This window comes from Anopheles maculipalpis, chromosome 2RL, assembly GCF_943734695.1.
Source record: "Anopheles maculipalpis chromosome 2RL, idAnoMacuDA_375_x, whole genome shotgun sequence".
Taxonomy (NCBI): domain Eukaryota; kingdom Metazoa; phylum Arthropoda; class Insecta; order Diptera; family Culicidae; genus Anopheles; species Anopheles maculipalpis.
Window position 1 is genome coordinate 63,700,245 of NC_064871.1, and position 25,690 is coordinate 63,725,934.

The window sequence follows — 25,690 nt, forward strand, 5'->3', positions numbered from 1 at the left end:
GCACGCTGGATCGACGACCCTGTTGCAACCTTTTGCGTAAATGTGTACGGATATTTAGAGGGCAGACAGCCAAACACATCGCCGCCCAGTTCCTGGTGCTGCATTGCCCTTTTTTACTTGCTGCTTCCACTCCCAACCCTGTGCTACCTCACCTCACTCCGAGGGGTGAACTGCTGGTGGCTGCAAGCTCGTAACGAAACGGAACTGGCTCAAATAAATCAAACTCCACACCGCACGGATGGATGCCACCACGCGGGCTATAAAACTGCACTTCCTCCCGCGCTCCACTCTTGCGGCGATGATGGGATTATGATGATCTCACTGAGAGCTGTATGCTGATGCCGAACACCACCAGTCTCGAACTGCAACACTGTTCTTCCGGATGGATGGATGGATGGATGGATGGCTAAATGGATGCATGGCGTCGTGTTCTGTTCGTGTGTGTATGTTTTTTTTTGTTTTCGGGTCTTCGTGTTTATTTGTCCTTTTGCTGTGTTGCGTTTATTGGGTGAATATTCAGGACTTGCTGCTCGTAAAAACGTAAATTATTCACAAGTTATTAAAAGGGTAGAGAACACAGGAATGCAAAAAAACGACAATTAACTGCAACACGTCGTCCGAGCTTTTGTGAAAGCATTTTATATCCTGCAGCTGTCATCGTTTAGTAGACGATGAATACGAAGCAACGGTCCACAAACGACACGGTGACGATCGTTATTGCATTCCGATCCTTTCCCTGTGCGCTGTACGAAATGGGAGCAATGGGTTTTGGGCTATGCGAAAGAATTCGCTGCATCATGCATCATCAGGCGACTAGATTTAAGACTTTTCGAAGGAAAAAATAGGTATCCAAACTTCGTACTAAATATTGGCGATTCCCTTTCGCGTTGACTTCCTCCGTCAGCGTGTGTTGCACGCCCTGCTCTTCTCTAACAAGCCGTTGTTTAACACCGATGACAAATGGATCGATCTTACCGGATCACGTTTGTAGCTCACCCCAATCGTGCAAACCCGACTCGATCGATGCATCATCTGCTCCGGCTAATCGGAATCGGATCAATCATGGTTGTATAATGGCAAACACGTACCAGTCTCTCGGGAGTCTCACAGTAATGACAGCCCTGGGAGGTAAAAAATGATCGCAACGAACAATTTGTCATATTTTGCGTTGAACCTTAGAGAAGTTGAATTAGATATCACAATTAGATCTAACCAAGTCGCTTTTCCCGGAGGGGCTTTTTATGATGTGTCATTGCAATTTGTAGGCATTTTTTCAATCGTGTTTTTCTGCATTATAACAGCTGCCGACAGTAAACTAACTGTGGCATTGTTTTCGTCAACTTTATAAACCTTCGATTGTGTTGGATTAAGGGACGCCATTTTACTTAACGATTTTACACCCAGCGATTTTTGGTCCCGCAGCGATAAACCCGGCATAACTTGCATGTTGCTACCCTCCAAATTTCTGATTTTCGTGTTGCAAAAATGCCGCACCGGTTTTGTTTACATTGCTTACTTCCCCACCATTGCTCCGGTTTTTACACGTTTTGCTGTCCGTTTCGCTCGTTCTGACTTTTCACTTTCAACTCAACTGGAGCGCTTATAAAACCATTTCAACCTTGATACAGTTCAAATTGGTTAGTTCCGTTGCAAAGTTTTCCTCACTTTTGCTTTATTCTTTCATTCTGCTTGCGTTACGGTTAAAATCGCCACTGCGCGAAGCTTAATGCTTTTGCGCGCTTTTCTAGCACTCTCTGGCTGCTTGCCACACTCATCCGTAGATTGTTGCTGGCCGGCTTGCTACATTGTTCACCCGCAAGACAAACGATCTGCCTCCATGCACTCTCGCTCTTTGGTTTGTACGCCTCCGCACACCGAATAATGCACGGGATGTCTTGAGGTAGGTCAGGCTGACTTCGAAAGGGAGTGAGGCGAGTAGTAACTTGTCTCGTTAGTGTTCGAATTATGTCAATCTTATTCACTCCTACACGTATACAGTACGCGTGAAATCGGCATTGTTTTGCCTGTCCGACATTCACCAGTCTAGCCCGGTGCAACTTCTTCCGAACATCCAAATAGACGCGCCCTTACCTTCCCAGTCTTTGCGCATCGTAGAATCAAAGATTTAGGATCAAAGAATTGAGCCACCAGATTGTTTGCACTCGCTTGTATTTCTATAAATTGAGAGGATGGTACAACTAGATCCCACTCCACCTTCAACTCCCCTGAAAATGAGACGAGCAAAAAAAAATTCTTGCACGTCTGCCCGATTCTTGTAATGGACAGCGCAACGTTGGCGACTCTCGCCTCAACTGAATGCCCACCGGCAGCGTTGAAGCACGTGCCCGTACCCGAACACGAGAGCTATCTGAAATAGAGCGTAGCGGCCGAACTGCCACACTCGCGCGGCCTCGATCGATTGCGCGAATATTCAAATCCGGCGCGCAAACGTTGGCGGAATACGAAACAGAACACAGTTGTACAGTTGCGTATCCGAAAAGGGTGCAAGCCAACGTTTCGTCAACGCTGCCGTCGACGGCTCGGCTGCCAAACGAACGCTAGAGGACAACAGCTACAGTGGTACAGTTTGCTTCCAAAATCGCCGACCCAACCTTGAGCTGAAGCTGGAGGAGAGATGCTCGCCAACGTGAGCGGACGCAAATTTGATGTACCATTTGAATTCTGTCATGCAGCGGTCCTGTGCACACAACTGCACCGCCTGGAACCGAAGTTCGCTCACCTCAAAATGCATCATAAAATACATCGACAAATTTTACTCCCAAACCGTGCGGTTTTATCTTGCCGCTTCCCAACACCACCACGGTCGTAGCGAGCGGTCGTAAAAGGGGCAATTAAAACCACATTCTGACAAAACTGTGCACATTAATGACCGACCGAGCAAGTAACCGAAACGACTTATCATATAACCCCCGTCTGCTTCGTTAGAGATAGTGCTTTCGCGTCTTGATTTAACATTCAGCTCGTTATTGAGGCTTTTATTCTGATAGCCAATACAAAAATACCCTCTGGGGGTTTTTTTTTGTTTTTTGGTTGTGGTTTTTGTTTTCGGAAAGAATTTGGCAAAGCCAGCAACAGGTCTTTTGCAGCCAACTCATCCTAGGCTCATGCATCATTGCACTGGACCTTCCTCTAGAAATCAAGGCAAAAACAACCCCACTCGAGCTCGGCGTACAATGCAGTGATCGTGATATAAATTTATTCCACTGCTAACACTTTGAAATCCGCGAGAACGCCAAGCGGCGTCGACGATACGCGACCCACCACAACTCGTCCCGTGCTCCACACTAGCGCGATACTCCGCAAGCGATGCACGAAAATGAATTATTTTAGCACGGTTTATGACTTTTCCCACAAGCAGTTTATCACGCCTGACCAGAAGGAAGATGCTGAGCAGTGTTGCGATGCAAGGAAAGGATAATCGGAATTGAAAGGCCCCACAAAAGTGGGGTGCGATTGACGATTGCCGTACTGTAGGAAGGTGTGTTCCGTTTATGATAAATAGCAGCACCGACCGGGGACGACCATTCCACAGTACCGCTTTCCACAGCCGTTTCCGTACGGATGCTTACTCGGTCGGTCGCTCGGATTTGGCGGGGCCGGGGATAAGTGGCATAAAATTTAAATGCATTATGGTAATATACCATGGCAGCAATAAAGCTCATCGAATCTCATTTGAATTCAGGATTTTTGGCATGTCTCGGTGAGATTCTTGCAGTGCAATAAAGCTATGGTCTGAACGTTAGCCGATTTCTGGTCGATGTGATGATGGGATGCGATAAGAGGGCGAAATATCACACCTGTCTTGCTAATCTTGGCTGACTAATTAAGGGATAGATCCCAAACGCTGAACTTTCTTGATAACGAGAACTTTTTCGCGATAGTTGAACATCGGTGTTGTAGTAAACAGCTTTCTGCACAATTATGACAGTCTGTAAAATCTCATGTTTACTAGAAAGAATTGCTCCGTGTATCCTGAACAAACTTTAAAAGAAAGATAGCAACTTCACGTGACTAACATACGATTTTTTTTTTAATATTGCTTAAGTGTTTGAGCATCTGGGCAACCAAAATAAACAAATCAATCTTGATACTCGTTTTTCACAATCCTTTAGTGCAGATGTTGCCTAATGGTTTAGCATCGTAAGTTCGATGGATATGCGACATCTCTTGGGCCAACGCTCAATTCTGCCATCCTACGATGGAAGTTCGACCGGTCGAACAGGTCACAACGCAAGGTTAAAAGCCGTAAAACTCAAGTATCTGTTGCTTCGGATGTAAGGGTACTCATTTCTGAAGAGATCATCCTTCCAACCGTTCCGTTTGCGTTTTCGCGCACATTGCAAATAAGCCTCCGATGATCCAAACATCCAAGAATATCAGCCTGAGTTAGTTTAGTTGCTTTTTGTCTTCTTCTCTTAAACAATATTACAAAGCATTTAACTGAAGCGTTTAGTCCACATTTCGGAACTCAGCAACTGTTTGACAGAGGAGAACAAAAGAAAACAAGTTCTGAGTTTAATAACCTGCTTCCTCGTATGGGGAGAAATTAAGTTTCCGTATTATATTTGCAACAACTTGCTGTCCAAGGCAATTAAGTTCACCCTATCTGCCCATGCGCACTGTCTTTACCACACATCGCATTTCCAGGTACAGTACAACGTGCTGTCGTTAGCGCTTAAACGATTCCAATCTTTGTGGACCATGCAAAAATGGAAGCAGCACACAATTTTGAACTCGTAAACAGTAAATCATAGGATAATATGCCAAACAAACTGCAGACGTGTAAGCAGTGCAACAATGTTGATTTTATTTTCACAGCTCTGTGAACGAGAAAATCCCAACAAAATGTATCTACTACCCGTTGTTTGTGGTTTTAAGTTATTCCATATAAACTGACGATTCTCGGTTGCCTGTTTTCATTTTCCGAAAGACATGTTGGATCGTTTAAGATCGCTTTGCGAACGAATTTAACAACAAAAAAATGGACAGTCTTTGTAACTGTGTGTGCTTTTTTTTATATTCGTTTGATGATTTACCTCCGAAAAAATCGTTCTAAATAATAATTGCTAAATATCTGTCTCTTCCTTTTCTTCCAGATGAATCAGCAGTGCAAAGTTTGTGGCGAACCTGCAGCCGGTTTTCATTTCGGTGCCTTCACTTGCGAAGGTTGCAAGGTAAGAATCTGTTCATGTTTGTTAGTATAATGGTGGGAACAGCAGCCTCTAGCAGTGTAGTTCTTGCGGAGCACTACCACACAAAACCACTGTTGCCGGAAGAACACCGCTTCCCGACTTTAGTCTACGTGCAGCTTTGTTCTACTGTACCTTACGATCTCAGCACCAAAGGATCGTCAAGCCGTTTCTGTACAGATTCGGAGCACGCAAATGCAAAACCATCCACCAAGTGGTATCTTGGTTTTGTGGGATTGCCATCGGTTTCAAAAAGGGCTGATGAATCAGCACTGCTCCGCGGGGCGTTGAGTGACAACTGGTTTCTCAATGGCTATGATCTACAAATATCACAACCCAGACGCTCATCCCATGCGACGCCCACATCACGTCTGTCTCCCAACTTACAGAGAAGCTAGCTCCCATCCGCGTTGGAGATCGGAAAAGTTTTTGCAAATCGCTCATCAACTACAAACGCTACACATTTGTTCTGTTAGTATGGTTTTATGGCACGTTCAGACCGCTCCCACAAGTAAACGTAACCTTCAACAGTTCGCACCTAACATGGATCGCATTAGGCCCTACCGATGTGACAAACTAGTATAAACGGTTATTAAGAAGTTATGAAGAATAGGGACCTACACATGTGATGCTCTCAACGTACTTTACGTTTGTACAATAAATTTTAGAAACTGTTAGTTAAAAAACGAAAAGAAAAATCTGCAATGCAGAATATTCAAAACAATAGCAGCTACTCCGTGTTGGTTAGGATCAATGCAGATTGCATAAGTCCTACGTTAAAGGTCAAACCAGATGAACGGACCTCAATCGCGTACCTAGGACCGCGGTGATGTGGGCTATTTCATCAATTTCAGAGCTTTGCAAAGCTTGCAGCGATTTCTTAAAGATCGCTTAAAGAACGCAAACCTGCTCGGTGCTTTTGCGCTAACGATAGTAACGAAGTCTTCATTGCCGCCTCTGCTGCGATGAGGGCGAATGCGAAAGGTTGATCTCTATTTTTCTTTTTAAATTAAATTACCAATGACAAATCAATCGTAGCCTGAATTAAGCAATAGCCATCATCGTTTGATGGGAGTCAGGTTTGAAAAAGCAATCAAACTTCCCGTGGTAACCGGAGTAGTGTACCTGCTGTGTGATTCCCACACAATGATCTACGCTCACGTATTACTTCTTCGGCACCTTAGATCAATCACTTTTAATGCACACACGCGCACACAGGGTGAATGCAATCGAATTGTTTAACGCCGTTCACGCTCCGGGATCTAATTACATTCGAAATATTCATCGTCACTGTAGCTGTGGTACCGTGACTGGTTGGATATTACTAATAACGCTGCTTGCTCCACATTCAAAGCATGGGCATCCTACCAGTGATCAATATAAAGCATGCATTCGTGTTGACTGTCAGGTCAGTTAGTTTATAGATATTTAGAGTTATAGGAGTTCATTCGTCTGTTAAACGTAGTGTCGTGGACGTGAACAAATACGCAGTAGATAAGGAAGACGACTTGCATGTGGAGTTTTAGATCCAGCATAAATAACACTTATTAATCGTCCGATATTCTAGTGTTTCTTTCAAGTTTACTAAAAAGACTTGCTTCTTCATATTGATGGAAAATTACGAATCACTACTTGAATATTTCAATACATCTGGTGGCATTTTTAGAACCCCTACCACCGAGCATTTGACTTGAACACCAACCCTACTACAAGCGCTAAAGCACACGGTATACACGGTACGATGTCAACCAGATAAATTTCGATACATCGTTTTCTGTTTGCAAGGGCATGATGACACAGCATTGTTGGCCCTAAAGGTACGCGCGAGCAGTATCTTGCGTGTGCGCCGTTTCGGTAGCGCATGTCTCTCAGATTGTTTGCAATTTTCATTAAGCAATCGAACACAAAACAATCATCAAAGTGCTTATTTTCCACAAGACTTGGCCGATGCAAGTAAATGATCGTTCGAGATGACTCGACCACTCGACCACATACGTGCTAGCGGATAAACAACTGATTATAGTAGCATAAGTTCATGTGCTTCGAACGTTTTGTTACAATTTGCTCTATGGCGATTATTGTTGCGACACATTTTCTCTGTTATTTGATGTGTGTTTGCGTGCGTATTTTTCAAGGTTAGTTTCAATTGGTGTACTATTTACGACGGTACTGCATCTTGCAAGAAGCATTTATGCCAAGGTTGACGTCACGTTTTTTCCAAAATAAAAATTTTATCAAAAACCACGAACAAAGAAGGGCCTTATAAAAATCATTCTTTTTGTATGTTGGAATTGCTTAGTATCAAGCCAAATTTGTTATGGCTACTAGGAGGTGTAAATTGAAATTTTCCAGTGAAACTTTTCAAGAAACTTGATGTGTCGAAATCGTAAGTGTTACGCTGCCCCCGCTAGATACTTGTAGGTGGTTGTGAAAATGTGGAATGCGTAGAGCTGTTAATCATTCGGTACCAAATTCCACCGAATGTCTTCTCTTTGCATCATGCCGGTCATGGGAGAGTGAAGTTTCGTTGACGAATGTCTACGAAAGTAAAAAAATGAACCCGGTTTCTGAAATTCCAAATCACATGAATAGTTTATGATATCGCTAACGCGTCTTTCTATTTATGCTCTTTCTTTCCTCTCTTTAATTACAGTCATTTTTCGGCCGATCGTACAACAATCTGTCCTCGATCTCGGAGTGTAAAAACAACGGCGAATGCATCATCAACAAGAAGAACCGAACCGCCTGCAAGGCGTGCCGATTGCGCAAATGCCTTATGGTAGGAATGTCGAAGAGTGGTTCACGATACGGGCGTCGATCGAACTGGTTCAAGATTCACTGTTTGCTGCAGGAGCAGCAGCAGGCCGCTCAGCAGCAAGGAAACCACCAGAAACCCTCGCAACCAGTAGGCATCCATCCGGGAATGTTTCATGGAGGTTATCCGCACGGGATGTATCCGCGCCCTCCATGCACCAAGGAGGAGCTGATGCTACTCGGGCTGGAAGAGTACAGCAAACATCCGTCAGCATCACCATCCGTCAGCTCGCCGGACAGCCACAACTCTGACAGTTCCAACGAGATCAATGATCGGAGAAATGCGTTGCTACGGCAGGGCAAGCTTCACGACTCGCCGATCAACAAGGATCTCTTCCTTCCGCTTCCGTTCGGAGGGCTACCACTCATGCCTCCGCCCGGCTTCTTGCCCTCGTCGCACCTTATGTTTCCGGGTTTCCATCCGGCCCTATACTCTCATCCTCAGGCCGGTCTGTTGAAGCCAGCGGACACGCACCTTACGCTTCCAAGCTCTCCTCTGGCCAACAACAACAGCCGCTTTACGCCAAATCATAACACCGATCAGAGCATGCATCCTGCCTCCGTGCCCGTCCGCGATAACGGTAAATCGCCCGACTCCTTCTCCAAGCGATACATTCTCGATCAGGTGCTTGAATCGCAGCGCTGTCCAAGCAATGGCACGACGGGAAGCGATAAGGATGATCCCGAACCGGAAGAAGTAATGCCCGCAACAATGACTCCCCCGCGATCTCCTGTCGTGTCCGTTACGCAGCCGACCCCGATAGTTCGGCAATCACAAACTCCTTCAAGCCATCACCACAATCAACAAGACAATCCCATCGATTTGAGCATGAAAACGGGTAGCAGTTGCACATCGGCGGATGAGCGCAGATCTTCGCTGTCCGGTGCAGAATCGAATGGATCGGACGATGAAGCTAATGGCGATAGCCGACCACCTTCCGGCATGGACAAGTACAAATGTACCGTCGCAGCCACGTCAGCTGCCGCTGTTGCCAAAAATGCTTCTGCCACCAACAACAACAACAACAGTCTCAGCAACAACCAAAATCACCATCAAGGCGCCGCTCTTCGCCACTCGCCACGTCCGTCGTCCCTGTCGCCATCGTTACCGGCACAACACAACCACCGGGCATCTCCGATACGGTCTGAGTCTCCGCGGCACTTGCAACATCATTACCAGCATCACCACCATCATCATCAGCATCTTCAGCAGCACCACCAGCAACATCGTCAACGCCACGTTCTTCACGGTGGGAGTGGTAGCGAGTCGGAGCTCGAACCAGAGGAAACCGAGTACGATCGTGAGGTGAAGCGAATGAAACTACAAGGTACCACACCATTGGACCTTACCACCAAGGTTTAGGGCCGCCAAAGTATGAGGAAGCACCGCTCCTACGCGACGTTTGGACGGAGTTTGTGGTGCAATGTTTGTGTAGAACTATCGAGTGTAGCGAAGTGAAATGAAGTATTGATTGATTATATCTGTTTTTTTTTTCTTTCTTTGAAACGTTTACGAATACAACTTCCACTCCCGTCGATGTAGAAAGTAGCCAGTTGCCTAGCATTACAGTTTGTATAGTACAAGTAAAATAGCAATTGTTTAGCAAAAATAAAAAAAAACATCGTATACTGAATATCAACTTAAGCTGCAGCGCATTGGGCGGCAGTAATTACCAAAGATCGACAAAGTTTCGATAAAGATGTTCGTGTTCGTGGTTATTGTAAATATTTTACAGTTTAGTTATTGCAGCAGATCAATATCAGTAGATAAGAGCCTAGTAAAGTGTGGACGAAATCAGTTTGCAGTTAAAGTGCACAAAGGGAGAACCCCATGACAGTAGACACCGGCATTAGTTAGGAAAATCAGAATGTCTTCATTGTCAGGATATTTGGTTGTAAGATCTTAACTAGCCCGGAGAGAGCCATTCGCAGATGTTACGGACACACAATATATGGAAGTGAATCAGCGATACATATTATCAATGTGCCAGTACAGAACGCAACACTTATAGATTACTATAGTCGCTGTGTTGGCAAGGAAACTGTGGTCAGTATTAATTTTCATACGATTTGAGGACAGTAAACATCTTGAATGGACACTTGCTTCTACCATCATTCGTCCTCTAGAACTCACCTGTACATACAAAAGTCCGTCTACCCGTTCCATTCCGTAGCGCTGCCGGGACTTGGCAAAACGCTGTACGCTATTTAAATTAAAGGCGCCACAGCCGCTACTACCGCCGGTAACTATTGGAACGTAATGTTTATAATCAAGCCCGTAAAATCGAGAGTATACGGATATTTAACGCCAAAGCTGCTACCGGAATTCCTGTGCCACAATCGCTCCAGACAAAAAAAAAGGGCTTCTGGTGCTACTCAAACAGGTTTGAGACATTGGAACGCATCGGGCGTCAGTATTTCTCCACCACCCGACAATGTGTACGTGCTGGGAGCCGAGTGTCGATTAAAAGCATACAAATTAACGTGCGCTTTTCTTTCAATATCATCATCATTTTTCATTCCGTCTCGCAGGATTCCTCTTTCGCTCCACGGACGCGCTTTGCTGGTTGCAAGCGTCCGGGATAATACACATATATCGTTACCATCTCTCTGCGTCTAGCTTTCGCTTGCTGTATTCTGGAAGGAACTCCTTCTAATAACAAAAAAACAGCCTGTAAGCTTCACTTCGGTTCGAATGAATCGTGTGAATTGCTTGTGGGCATTGCATCGAATGAGTCAGTGATGATTTGCAGTTTGACACTCGATGCCTCTTTCTGTCACAACATTAGCTTTATCAGCAGTGGTATACGATTCAGTGCAATAGAATCCTCTCCATTGCCAATGGATTGCTACAATTTTTGGGTAAAAATCTAATCTTCTTCACAAAGCATTCCATTTTCACAGCAAAATATGCACATTTCCACTTGGAAACGAATGCGGCCTAACCTAATTTATTGTGCTGTTCAGACTCTTGCGGACAGCTGTGAAGGAATGAAGGAACTAGTTGATCCTATTTATGATAATATTACGAATGCCACCACTTCAGGCATTGCGACAGAATGTGGTGTGTTACTGTTTATTTAAGTTTAAGTCACATCGAAACTGCTCACCGTAATGGAATAATATGCATCTGTGCATAAAACGTGCGTAGTAGAATAAAGAAATGTTATCTTTTAAAGCATGCAATCAAGTCCGTGTTGTGGTAATTTAATTTTACATTTATACAACTAAGCTTTCTTTAAAATATGTATTTTAAAATGACAAGCTGTTGTGCATATAATTAGAAAAAATAACACTTGTATTAAATAAATTCAAAATTAAATGAAACATTTAAAATCTATTTTGTTAGTTTAAAATCATCCGAAATATGGCAGCAAGTTTTACGTCGCAATGATCCACTTCGTCCAGATTGTCACCTCGTCACCAATTGTCATTGTAATTATTCTGTTATAAATTTTTTAAATCATCGATTAAATTTCAGTTTGTTCCTCTTAAACTACTTGGTACTAATAATATTTAACAGAAAAATAAATGAGCATGAAAAATGTTAAAACATTAGCAAGACCAAAAAGAAAAATTGTCATTTTTCCTTATTCTACGCTAGATCTTATTTGATCATTTGGTAGCAACCTGCCATTCGTGTTTCATCCTTCATTCTAATCGCTCACTACCAGGCGCTACCAGCTAGAGAACATCGCAAAAGAAAGACACACCAAACTGCCCAGGAAAACATCCAAACGAATGTTTTCATACACATTTGCTCGCTATACACCGTACACCGTGCTGAACGATCGTTCGAACTGTTAGAGAAACTGCCAACGCTAATAAAGGGAAACGACCGTTACCGGGCTGGGTGGCATAGGTCACACGATATCAGGCTCTGCTTTTGGAGCAGTAATCTACACGGTGTGGTTTTGGTTGTAACACCGCACAGGGAAGGTGATTCTCACGCACTTTGCGACATTTGATGACCCGGCGGCGACTCTGAATACCAGAAGATTGTAAGAAAGATGATGTCAGTGCCAACATTTCCTTCCGCCGTGTACAATAAAATAGTATTTATCTCGACCGTAAGGTACCCGGGCGCATCGTACTCATTAGTGGTTTAATTTCACCCATTTTCATTATCGAAGGAAGTCATGAAACACTTTCCAATGATTCAGCAGGCACATTCGAGTTTACTGTCGTATGTACGTTGCCGAGCGGATATTGTTGATGGGAAAAAAAGTTTTTCGTGATTTTAAGACGACAATACTTTTATGTTTTGTAAAGTAATTTAATATGACTTTAAAATGTGTTAACAATTCATTTGAACTCCAACATTTTTTTTATATTTTCCGAAATATTAAACAGCTTTTAATTATTGTTTAATAACCTTGTCTAGATACTTACAACTGGACTTAACTGGCTTAACGACCTCTAAGGTCACGCCGACCATCGTAATGGATAACTGGACTGCGTAGTTGGATAGTCAAGTCCTCACTACGGGAGGACGGTCCGGATGGGATTTGAACCTCGGTCCTGCCGTTTGAAGACCGGCGCCGCTGTCGTCTGCACCAACGGGCCGCCCTATTAAGCGTATTGCATTAATACGTCTAAAAGCAATATGGCAAAAATCATATAAATCCGACCAACAGCCTAGTATCTTCCATGTGTGACTGTATGAGTAAATCTGCTAAATAGCTACGACGGCAATGACGAATCATATCAGCAAAAAAAAGGAACAAGAAAAACCTTAACCTCGCACCACATTTGCTGCAATTTCAAGTGAATAAGTATCTAATTTGTGATCATTTAAAATCACATTGTGAAAAATACAACACCCGCCCCATGTATAGATGAATTCAAACACTAATTGATTACACCCAAAACATCATCTTGCCGACACATCTATCAGGTGGAAATTGGCCTTCCAACGCGCACAGTTTTGGACAGGCTGGCTGTCAAGCTCGGGCATCACGTGGAGAACGCATGAAAGAGAGAATAGGATTGCGTGCGCCCTGAATGAGCCCGCGCGCGCACGTCTGTGTGTACGAACATGTGTTTACAAGAAAGACAGATCCACAACAAAAAGGCCAAGAACGGCTTGATGAGCGTTTATAATCCGTGGACGCCTTCGCCGGTGATTGCGGCCGGAATGCGGAATTGAACAAACTCGAACGAATAAGACCATCGCGCGACCAAAGGTCAGATGATAGATGCGCACGGAACACCGTTGTAGTGGAAGTCGAAGTCACTTTCCTCCGTGTGACCACCCGTTATTCGTGGTTCATCGTGTCGCTTCACCTTGCCGAACTCGGGAATCAGCGACCCACACTTGCCTAAACTGATGAAATAGCAGATGAGAGTTCGGAATAAAAAAAGAATCGGAAAGAAGCCGCCTGTAGGGTGGATAACTTTTGTGTATCGGCACATTGCTCTGCAGATTCATCATGTGGGGCCAAGTGACTCCCCAGTTGACGGTTTGCGTATGGCCCAGCGTCTTGCCTGATGACTGGCTGTTGTTCCGAAGCGTTTTAAGCCATCAGACCAACCCAAAACGCCGGGCAAAATTATCAATTTGCTAGGGAACTTACTACCCTTCACTTCCTGCACTGTTCGATTGCTTCTTATCCTGTCGCCGTCTGCTGCATCTACTGTCAGCGTCTAACGTAGCCGGTACCTGGTCGTCCGATCAACCCGAGCACTTGTGTGAACACACGCTTCTTCCAGGCGAAATTGCCATAAATTTATTACAAATGAAATGAAACATAAATTTTCCCGTGAAATATTGATCAGCACGTATCCATCGTTGCGGACAACCCGAAGTATTTCATTGCCTCCGATGGAGTTGGAAAATCGAAGCGTGAATAATATCACAACCAGTGCCAAGGACAGAACCCAGCACCAGGGCTTCGAGGCAACGAAGAACAACAAGTGGTGCGATGCATGGAGCTAGTGGGTGTTTGCTGCACGTGTGCTCCGGCCAGCATCGTCTGTCGCACATGCGCTTTTCTCTCACATTACGTTACAAATCTCACGCGATGAAAGCCCCAGTCAAAACGCTGCGTTGAGACTATGAACTATAGGCCTAGTTGTTGCGGCTTGCGACCGGATAATTTTTGCCTTACCCTTGTATTGTGGGCAATCTAAGTCGAGCCATGATCGATGGTTAGAGGGCTCCGAAATAGAATTGGATCTTCGCTTGAGAATCGAGATCACTGCGCATTCGTGTCTACGGTCGAACCATAAAATATCAAAATCATAAGCGGCGTGAAGAGAGCAAAGTTGAAACATAATTCACCCTCATTTCGTAATAAATTGCGCTCAATCGATCACGAAACAGCTGACCGGTTCTACGGGACAAGTAGAGTCGTGGTTTTCTCGGCATGCCGGTTCTTATGCTAAGGGGCCGTTCCAGAATGATCCATTTCTAGAATGATTTTTGTAGCCAACTAGAGCAGATAATTATTGGCTAATAAATTGTTGACTAACTGTCGCTCTAACGAATCATTTCAATAAGAAAAAACCTCTAGCTATCAATATACTAGAATATGTAACTTTGACGTATTTCTCAAACATCTAATTAGAACGGAAAAAAACACTCGTATGTCATCGTGCCTTCAAATCAACATTCGCACAGGAAGTATCTAAAAATCCGTTTACTCTCTCTACGCCGAATAAAACGTACCGGTCCAGTTAGATAATTTCCTGTGTAGCGTAACTTCAATCGGTTTTCCCATCGTTGCGATCCGGGCAAACGTTTCGACACAATAAATTATTGGATTCAACTTAACCGAGGAAAAAAGTGGTTTAGTTATTAATTGATCCATTACGATTCGAATGCTCGCCGGTTTCGATGATTTCCTTCCAAACAGTAGCCAATAATACCATCACCCATGCCCACCAGGCTAGGCCTCCATCGTAACGTTCAACATTGAGTTCTCCTTCCCCCTTAACTATACCGTCCGAAGTCAGTCCAACGAAGAGCCTGCCATTGTGGCATTGAGCGCTGCTCAAACTTCTGAATGAATGAATCCAAAATTACGGGTTTCGTTGAATCCCTTCCTCCAGTGGGTACTATCAGGTGCTCCGGCTGGATAGACGCGTAGAATCTCACAGAACGTTGCAAAGGAGGTCTCGGACGGGGGTCTCCCACCAGACGAATAGACCATCCGCACGATGTACAGGGGGTGCATTTCGGCGATCTCGATTTTTTTCCTTCTTCAAGCCAAACAATTTGGCTTTATTGATTTTTAATTCGTTGGGAACCAAGCCAACGTATTGTAAGAATTCACGGTTCAATTAGATAATCTATTGTTAAATATAGAGAATTAGTGCTCGCGTTTTCTCCCCCACATTTTATGTTGGGAATTTCGTACTTAGGATATGGGATAGGATTTTGGGAGATCTAGTCATGAAGCGTTCCCAGTGCGAACAGGCCAACAGCTGATAGGGTCGAGCTGTTTAGGCATAGTTTAGCGTGCCGTAACGGGTTCGGGTTCGAATAGTTCATCCCATCTGGATGCAAATTTTTTATAGTATCAAAGTTTTATAAAAAGGTGACTTTATCTTACATTAGTGCTAGAGTTACAAATAAATTATTGTTTGATTGTTTCTAACCCATTTTACCGTATACTTTCCACGTATTGCAGCTATATCTTCTATGTAACATCTTACCCTTTCAAGCAGTTGTTGAGTTCACAATCCAATAAGTTGACTGCTGTAATCGATTTTCTTTATAATTCTATTGTTTTCATGAGTAGTAGACCTCAAGAATGGTCTAATAAACTTCACAGGATTATTCTACACGATGAAGAGTTGAGGTAAAATTCATATCCATTACAATTAAGACTAATCATTCAAACGATTCATGTTCGCATGTAGTTCAAAGAAACTTCAGATCAGCTCTAATTACAGTTACGGATTCAGTCTCATGGTGCCGCCTAGTTAGATACGTTTCATCGATTCCAGTGCTTCATTAAAGGATTTTGCTTCAAGGGCAACATTCTAAGGCAGCATTTTGTTCCTCTTGTTATAGCTAGCTTAACTAAGCTTAATGATTTTTTTTTTTGCTCGAAGTGATTAACTGCTATTTTTATATTTTTTATCCTTTGAAGTCTTAATTCCAATGAGCTGTGATAGTATGCAAAATGGCATTTTTCTGGATTATTTTATTATTTCTAAGATGAAAATAATATATTTCAAGTTGGTAGGAGTTTTATGGGGACGAGATTATGGACAAAACGCCGACGAAAATCAACCATTTTAATAAAATTCAATTCATTAAGTTGATAGTTGATGATGTTTAAATTTATTTATACACAAATTTTAAACAATATTCAAAATAAAAATTTAACTCTTCCTTGCGTATATTCGCAGCTCACACAATGCTCTCATCACTACTGGCAATAAAGTGGATACATACGCGCCACACCACTTCTTCACTTGGTAGCTGCTTTAGCTACCAGTCTTGAATCGTTGCTCTCATAATGTCGTCGCTTCCAGCAGAAGAAGCTGCAGCTTTCAGCAGTTTGCACTGATTCACCACGCATTCGAAGCAACACATCGATACAATTAAAACTATCCATCTTTGGGAAGGTAGTCCAGGTAGGTCCAGGTTAATCGATTTTCACTGGTGAACAGATTGCTCCATGCCGTGCCGTCCACCACCATTCGTTCACCAACAATCAAATTATGTTTGGCGCGCTGGATGGTCTGGATCTCCTAAGTGCTCGGATGCTGAATGAAGAGAGCGCCTAGCGGCAAAGCAGTGTTTACGCTTTTCCTGTAATTTAGATAAAGCTTCAAAGTTCACACGGCTCGTGCTCGTCCGTTATGGGGGAGGGAAGGAACCAGCGCGCTCCCATCCGGCTACCGAGTCAAGTCGACTTAGCGCGTCCGTCTTCCGATGGTCCAGTTCTCCGTTCGTCATTGTGGCGCGTCCAAACCGTTTCGGGGTGAAAGGGAAACCCTGTGAGAACGTGAGCAGAATACGCGCATTGCTCTTGATTTCGGTAATCATCCACAGTTCGACTATAATTTTGGTTCTTCCTCTATCAAATGTTAAACGTGTAATTATCGCCACCATTGTGCTCCGATCTGTCAGACTGTCTGTGGCGGGCGGTCAAACACTGTGCACGACATAGTAAACGGAAAGTAATAGAAGGATGCTGAAACTTAATCGAACATACCACATTATGCTACAACCGTTTCCGATGCTATGAATGAACTTAATTATGAAATTGCAATATGTATCGGAAAGCGACAAAACCAATTGTCAGCGCTTTTGATGTATCAAAGCAATGGTTTTGTGGTCTGGTCGAGCATAGCGTTTTTTGGAAATTGAAGCGACAGATGATAGCGTTAGGTATTTGAATATTTCTTTCTGTAAAACAAATTTTAAATTCTGCTGCTTCATCATCCTCACCTTGGCATAACGTCCTGCTAGATCAGACCAGCAATTTGATTGCTTACAAGACTTGCTGATATTTGTTGGATAGTCAGTTTTCACTATGTAGAAACTGTCCGCAAGGAATATCGGTCCTGCCAAGTGAAGACTAGCGCCCTCGTCGGCTCTTCCATCGCGCCATACACAGAGTTGACTATTCAACTAGAGATAAACGCTTAGCTCATCACGGACTAACAACACTCTCCAGCACACTTCAGTCAAAATATTACTATTTTAAATATGGCATTAACAACAACGATTATTGTTTGCTATCCTAATTTTAAGATATGATTGATTGTTTGTTTGTCGGAATGTTAAAATGTTTTTAATTATTATTTTGATTTGAATCCCTTAGGTTACTTTCATTGCCTTTTTGGATCAAAAAAGCAGTGGACAGTAATATTGGAGAGCAAACCCAAATCCTTCTTGGCCCAATTTGTATAACTCATTTCGGTGTGCAAAATCCTAAGCCTTCCTTTTATGTATGGTTGCGTATGACATTCGCTATCCTTACTAGTCAACACGGAAACTGAAACGTGCGTTGGAGGATCAACAACGTTTCACCATAATTTGATTGTTGATGATGGCAAATTAGACTAGACGGATGTGAACGGAGGACGACACGTCGCTTGATACACGCAGTTTTGAGCGATCTTTGTATGTCTTGCACGGAAGATTCATCCGAGAAACGATATGAGATGCTTCAAATGTATCAAAGCTTGACACGCGCCCGTAGCCCAACCCCGCTAGACGGGTGGCTGGGAATGACTGGCAACCGTCCCTTAGGACATCCGTAGCCCACAAAGACAGCTGAGACACACCAGCGGATGATGGTGATTCATGCGAAACTGCTACGGAAAGCATTGGAAAAGCTGCTGCCTACACACACACGTCCGAAATCGTGCAGATGGATTGGTTCTCATGAAGTGTCTGTTATAGGGTGTGCTTCAGGGATGCTCTTGTCTGGTCTGCTGCAAGACAATTACCGCGTCTCGTGTTTTGTGCGCGGGCGGACAAAGATGATGACTGTTAATTTTATGCTCTACACTTGTGCTCGACGCAGCAAACACAACACGGCCAAATATTAAATTGATCCTCACCAGGGTGCATTGAACGTCAAACATCAGATGATCTTGACGATTCTTCAACTTTTTTTTTTGCATCCTATCTTATCGTTTGGTTTGCAATACAGTTTTTGCTCTTACTAATACGTATGCTTGCTCATCATTATACTACTGGCAAATAAGGCCACCGTTGATATAACTGTCGAAAACAATCATCCAAATCGTAAATAAATTCGGTACCAACCGGGTGCACTACTAGCCAACCCTGTCAACATTCCGAAGTATATATGGAGAGTGTTCGACATTTTATTGACCTGGCCACAAATAATTGCTATTGTCATGGGCAGAATGCCAACAAGCTGATGGATTGAAGTGCTGCCCAAAAACCCCATTACAAGATCACCAAAAAGGAGAATTAACTACAGTATGACGCTCGCTCTCTGCTTCCATGAAGATGCCACAGGTAGAAAGCTGTCCGATGTCCCTTTGCATGGACATATCGCGTGAAGCAACGAAGGTGGAAACTTTACCGCAAAATTAAAATGTCCACAACAAGTGGATGTAAATTTGGTTGCCCAACTCGTCCCAACCACCTTCGGTGACATCGAGCTCGAACGCTGTTGAGATATCTCGTGCTCCGTGGTAACCGGTACCGGACGAACCAGCAGTGTAAAACCGGTGAAGCGGTCGTGTATAATTGGACATTTTAGGGAGAGTCATCGAAAGACTGTCTACCCAAATTGCTTAAGTGAATAATGTTGAAAGTGAAAGAGGGTAAAGTTGAAAGATTTGATTGACATCTTCATGAACCACGAGCTGGAAAAAGCATAAGCAAGATGGGCTCGGGACAGAGATGGATTACATTCAAAAAAATCACTTAAGAAGATGTTTCAAAGCTAAGTAACAAACTTATATGATTCGAAGATTAAGCTAAGTTAATACAATAACAGGACTTATTTTCTCTCAGTTCACATTTTGAATTGCTCTCAACTAAAAAAAAGCGGCTGTAAATATATGAATGTAATGTCAAGTTTAATCGCGGTCCTGAGCACGTTAAAAAAAAATCAAAAAATTTGTAAACAAATGTGAAAAGCGACCTAAAAGGCGATTTATATGCAAAGATATTAATTTTGAAGAACTTACTTATAAAATCAAGATGTAAAAGTGTAAATACCAATATTTTTAACAAATTGATAACTCAAACGATGCTTGTATCAACTGTGCCTGAACGATACCATGACAGTGTTGATGCGCTAAAACTACTCAGCAATCCAGATAAATCGGTTCTGTAACAGGACACCATCTCATAAAGTAGAGCAATCGCTAGGAATCACATTCCCCCAGAAAATATGTTTATCATCTTCACACACACTCATACAAACACCAGGAGAACCAAAAAGACGTTTTGAGCAAAAGAACTATCGAATATTGATCATTCCCAGCAGGTAATAAGAACTGGATAGCAAACGGAACGATTGGATCAAGCTGCTGACAGTCGCTGATGGTATCCACAAAATCGTCGGTCTGACACCGGCTCATGGTAGATTCCATTTTTGGGAATATGTTTGGTTCACCCTTTTCAAATCTTCACCACACTTTGCTCACACAGATTGGAATGCAAAGCTGCGCTCATTTTTCTGAAGTGGAATTTATTAATAGTTATAAATTATAAAAAATATCCGTCGAGCGTTCCAAAACCTGAGCATTAGAAACATTTTATACGACATTATGACACTTGGCTGTCGTTGAAGGGGAATGCATACTATGCTAGGCATTTACATTAGAAAGACACCTAGCCATGGATGCCATCGATTTCATAGCGTTTCAAGAAATCCAAAGCACGGTTGAATGACATTGACTTTAGTGTGATCCATTTGTGCGGTGTTTTCCGATTCCTAACGAAAGTGAATATTATGAATATGATGAAAAATTAATAAACACTTGTCATTGTAAGCATCTTCACGATGAGAAGCAACATGAACAGCGACATCAATACGGATTCTCGACACCACTCCCTCGGATTACAAAGCGTAACAAATCATCATCGAAGTGATATCATTTCACATTTCAATAAACTTGTCATTTTATGCACATAATTTTACGACTCATTCTCGCAAGGGCACAGCCCACACACTAGCGCGATGTGGAACTAGATTTCGTTCAAATTTTCTACAACATGCCTAACATGTGCCAGTTTTTTTTCCTACTCTTCAAATAAAGAGATTCGGTTTTTGTGGAGTGATACTTTGAAATCAGCTAATACCGATTAACGCGTCTTCACCAGGACACCACCGCACACCACACGTACCGCTCAGATCGCGTTGGAAAAGAGTCTCTTGGCAATCCTGTCCGGTCGACCTGTAAGCCTGGCAAAGTTTATTATAAATATGTCACATAAATCACATCAACGGAAACCATTAAAACTAATCGATGTAGCTTCGAACCTGATAGTGATCATCACCATACCACTCGAATACGCGGCGAGATGGGACTCACTGTCGCTCAATCTGGACATTTGCTTTTGGAATAGCTTCGCCTGAACCGAACCGATCGAAATTTGTTAATTTATGCGAGACTTGCGTTAAAATACTAAATTGATCCAATTTATAATCGAGTTCCCAAATGCGGGCACAGTCGATCAGGTCCGTTGCGGCGTGTTCTGTCTGTTCTTATCCAAGCGAAAGGTGAAAAATTGATCCTGTGGATCTCTGTCTCTCTTTCTCTCCCTCCCCCCTTCCCCCTTGCGCCTTGTGTCTCAACCCGTCGGCTTGAGTGTTGAACAAGCAAAGTACCGCGGTAATCGCACGTTCACTATTAATTACCCATGATCAACATCCTCGAACGACTTCATCACCTGGGTGAACGATTTAAATAATTGCTTACAAATTGATTTGTCTCGTTTTGCAAATAAAATATATTAACCGCACTGCCCCCGGGGGCACTCAACACGATCGATGTCCAGCGGATGAAACAGAAGTAAACGCGTTTCCCCTGTCATAGCAAAGTCTGCACGAGTTCTGCTTCGACACGATTCAGGACTCGCTTTACGAGCGGAAAACTGTTCTCCCGTTCACGTTATGCACACAACCATCACACAACCACGCTCAGCTGACGAGCAACAAAATATGACTTCAAATTCTGCTAAAACACTCATGCAACCCACCGGTACGTAGCGAAACATTATCAAGCCCATTTCTCACCAGCTATGCACTAGTGCTGAGGCCGACAAGTTGATGCTGGCAAGCCGGGTTTGCACTGACGCTCGAAAGCTTTCTGAGGCTATACTATACGCTAGCTTTACACTATTCTCGGACTAATTCCTTTTCCGTGCGAAAGAAACTAATGTTGGCCGCGCCACGGTTTTTCACAAGGGCACATTTATGATCAGACCCTTCCACGTGTGTAAGTGTAATCGATATATGTATATATAGAGAGAGAGAAAGAAATGAAGAGAAGAGGTGGGGGGTTAGTGGCCCCGCACCCAGTTCCGGACGCCTACCGCTTGGCTGCATCAGAATGCAATTATCTGCACCCAGTGCGCAGCAGTTGCTGAAATGAGAGATCGCACTTCATTAAAGTCGCCAAAGAAATAACACCGACCAAGAGCAGTACGGGACCGGGTATCGCTGGAAAGCGTAGTAAGAGTTCTCCAGCAGGCAACTGCGTGGTCAGTACGAACGCAAGGAGCGAGCCGAGAGCTGTTGGTTTTGTTTATTTTATTTTAATTTGAATATCGCCCGCCTCAGCGAAACCAATAACATGGTCCTGAACACCGGACCATGGTAGGAAGCGTTGGGCGAAATTTATGTTCATCGATCGGTGAAACGATTCCACGGCATTCGGTTTCACTGGCGCACAAAAAAGCGATAGGATGTCTTGCATGTCTTGGGCTAATATTTAACGACACCGAACTGCAAGTGAGATGTTTGCAATTGCGATTATTAATAATGCTCCAATGAGAATCGTCCATCAAATTTTCACGAAAACAGTTTGCTTTCTTTACCTTCGGAGCGAGTGCCATATCTTTTCCAAGTCAGGATATTTAGTCACAGAACAGACAAAAGGGCTAAATTATTAGCTTACTAGCTTCTAAGTGGGGAATTACTGCCCGTAAAAATAATTGCAACAACTTCTCCGACATGTACAGCTTGTCGAACTTTACTGAGATAAACTAAGAAATTAATTTCTTACGAGTTACAATGACCAGCACAAGGAAACATGGAGTAACCCAATTAGACCTACGTTTTCTATCACTATTGACTATCACTCTCTCGTACGAAGACGAATACTATTTGACGGTGTTTCACTAGCTGTACCAGTTCTAAATCCTGTCCACAGCAAGGCTAAATCATCACCAACAAATGGCACAACGTCACCAACGTACCTGTTGAAAGCTTATTTTCCCACATTCCTATTGCACATTAATACCGTTCGACTTATTGGAAAACTGACCGGTCGGTAACCCTCTAACTCGTTTGCGGCACGCTGAACAACCCGGGACAAGGTTGCCCGTGTGAAATGCGGTGCATGGTTGTGAAGATAAAAGCTTCCTCGACAGCTCCAATATGTCGAGGTTTCTTTGAAAACACATGAAAAATATTGATAAACACATTTTAGCACTGGTAAACTGGCTACCCAAGCGTACGGCGAAACGCTGAGGCCCATGCGAAACGGTGAGAGCCAGCAAACCATCCACACAACATCATATTTAACACTTGAAAAGCTTGACTAATTTGTTATAAACATGAATCACTTGTTTCTTGTCCGTGTAGCGTCCGCATCTTCCACCTGCAGCAGACCAGCGATGGAAATCCGATCTACGCGAGACGATGGCACCATCGCTGCCTAATCGGCACGATCCCACAATCGCACCAGTATTCGAAATATTTCATCATAAATAAGAAAAATAATTGCATCGCGCGAGCGCGCGCGCGACCACTCTCGCTTCTTTGTGTTGGCTTCAGCAGAACGTACTGAAATACTTCCAGAACCTCCCGAGCACCTTCTGCCAACCCGATCCGATCACCTCGTAAAGAGATGAGACCTTTATCATGTAAATATGTGTGGTTCCGCGCGAACCGATTACGAACCAACTGCACGTACCCTCGTAGAACGAAAAGCGGGACTGCTCTAATGCCCGTAACACCATCCTGGAGTTTGCTCGTTTGTGCCACAGTGTGAAGGTGTGCATTGTTGGAAGAAACTGGCAAAGTAAGGCATATTCCAATCGTGTCATCACGTGCCCCAACAACGCTTCTTACATTAGCCAAACAAATGGGGAAACTAAACTATTACAATGTTCATTGCAGCAAAACGGACATGGACACACATCCGCTCCCGGGGCCAAACTCTACCCAGTCAAGCCCATTTTATTTCCAATATATTTATTTTAATTGACGTTCATTTGATTGCTGAATCCAACATTCATTTGCAGATGCTATATAGTATATTGCAATGACCATAGGCCACACCAAAGGTACGAAGGTTCACGTAATACGGACGATCCTCGCGTACCCCTTAATTAGACAGCAGGCGGCGCCGAGTGTCATCAGCCTCGCGCATATCGTTAACCTGAAAACGTGTTCCAAAATCATTTGACACCACCTAACGGAGGTCGCAATGATGCGCACGGATCTATGGTGGTTGTAAAAATAGTTGACCATCGCTCTCGCTAACGATGGGCAGAAAAGCCATCACGTCCGCTAAATTGCTCCAAGGACCACCGTATCATTTATCAATACAGGGTATGCATGTGTGCTTCATTACACTACGCATGTACCCTCGTTGATGCAGTGATTGATATCAGCTTAAGCTTAGCAAATTAATTCCATCATCAAATACGGTCAATAATTTTTCACCCAATTGCGCATTCGAAGGATGAACTCGATGTCGAAGTTTCGACTGAAATATTTGTATCGGTTTGGTTAAGCAAATTAAGAGAACGCTAAAATGTTGAGAGCGCTAAGAATCATAAATCATTATCTTGGCTATAAATTATTGATACCTTGTGTGTTTTACTATTTAGAAATTACCCCAAAAATTTAAAATTTTTATTTTAGATAGAAGTCGTCGGATTCGCACGTGATCAGGCATCTCCTTCAGTTAATTAACTTTATAGGCCTTTCAAGGAGAAGCATCTCCGCCATCACTCTAACAATGCAAAGGTGGAATCGTCCAGTACCACTCTCATGGCATGACCAATCCACCGAAGCCTGAGCTTATTTTCAGTAAAGTAAGATAAACATTGCAAAACACATTTAGCTGTATATCTTAAGAACTTCCGCATTTTCCATCCTCGTATTTTACAACTTCGAGAGCTGGGGGTCCGCTATTTCTGAATCGTAGACCATCTCGATCACTGTACCATCTTAATTTTTCTCCAAACATCTTTCAAGGCATTCAACGCAGAATCCATTTTGCAAATTTAGAGGTTTCTGCTCCTCAAAGTCCACAAAGCTTCATCTGCGGTTTTCCATATCTTTGTAATGCCAGGGTCGGGGCAGCCCGGAGGTGTTCCGATAGCGGCGCTGGTCTTCAAACGGCGGGACCGGGGTTCAAATCCCATCCGGACCGTCCGTCCCCCCGTAGTGAGGACTGACTAACCAACTACGTGGTTATCGGCAATCTAGAAAACTATTTCGATGGCCGGCATGACTTTAGAGGTCGTTAAGCCAAGAAGAAGAAGGTAGTGCCAGGTTGAGTTTATCTAGCGCAAACCCTTGATGATCTATACGTCATCTAATACTTGTTTTCCAACTTCACCTAACATATGATGTTGATCTTTGATTTTCCAATAAGTCCTATGAGCATGATAGAAACTCCAAAACAGATCACACTATTTCCTATCCTATCCTATTATTTGCAGCATTTAATGAGTAGAGCTTTAAAGAAGATTGGTACTGCTGCTCTGACATCTTGTCCAAGATTTGTGGCATGATGACATTTTGCTCTGTAATTCCGATGGGATCAGTTGAAATTTAGTTTTGTAATCCTCTCCGATGATTCACAAATGTGTTTTGTGATAATATCAGCAACTTACTCCTGGTCAACTTTTCGAGATATCCAATTATTTAACTATAACTTAACTATATTAACTACAATCATTGTATGAAATTCCATTTTCGGTCATTATGATCCATGACCATGATCCATCCAGAAATCCAGTTATCCTT

The 25,690-nt window shown here is 43.2% G+C and overlaps 3 protein-coding genes across 3 annotated transcripts in view; all 3 read left to right on the top strand.

Moving 5' to 3' along the window:
- LOC126556283 (histone H1-like) overlaps positions 1 to 25,690 on the top strand; it is a 591,209-nt gene that overhangs the window by 226,127 nt on the left and 339,392 nt on the right. The gene's annotated exons all lie outside the window — the stretch shown is intronic.
- The window catches only part of LOC126556243 (39S ribosomal protein L2, mitochondrial), a 471,612-nt gene that overhangs the window by 201,398 nt on the left and 244,524 nt on the right, over positions 1 to 25,690 (top strand). The gene's annotated exons all lie outside the window — the stretch shown is intronic.
- Positions 5,118 to 9,387, top strand: LOC126556057 (knirps-related protein-like). The gene is made up of 2 exons (XM_050211251.1): positions 5,118 to 5,195; positions 7,864 to 9,387. Exons 1-2 carry the CDS (start codon positions 5,118 to 5,120, stop codon positions 9,385 to 9,387), a joined length of 1,602 nt encoding a protein of 533 aa, XP_050067208.1.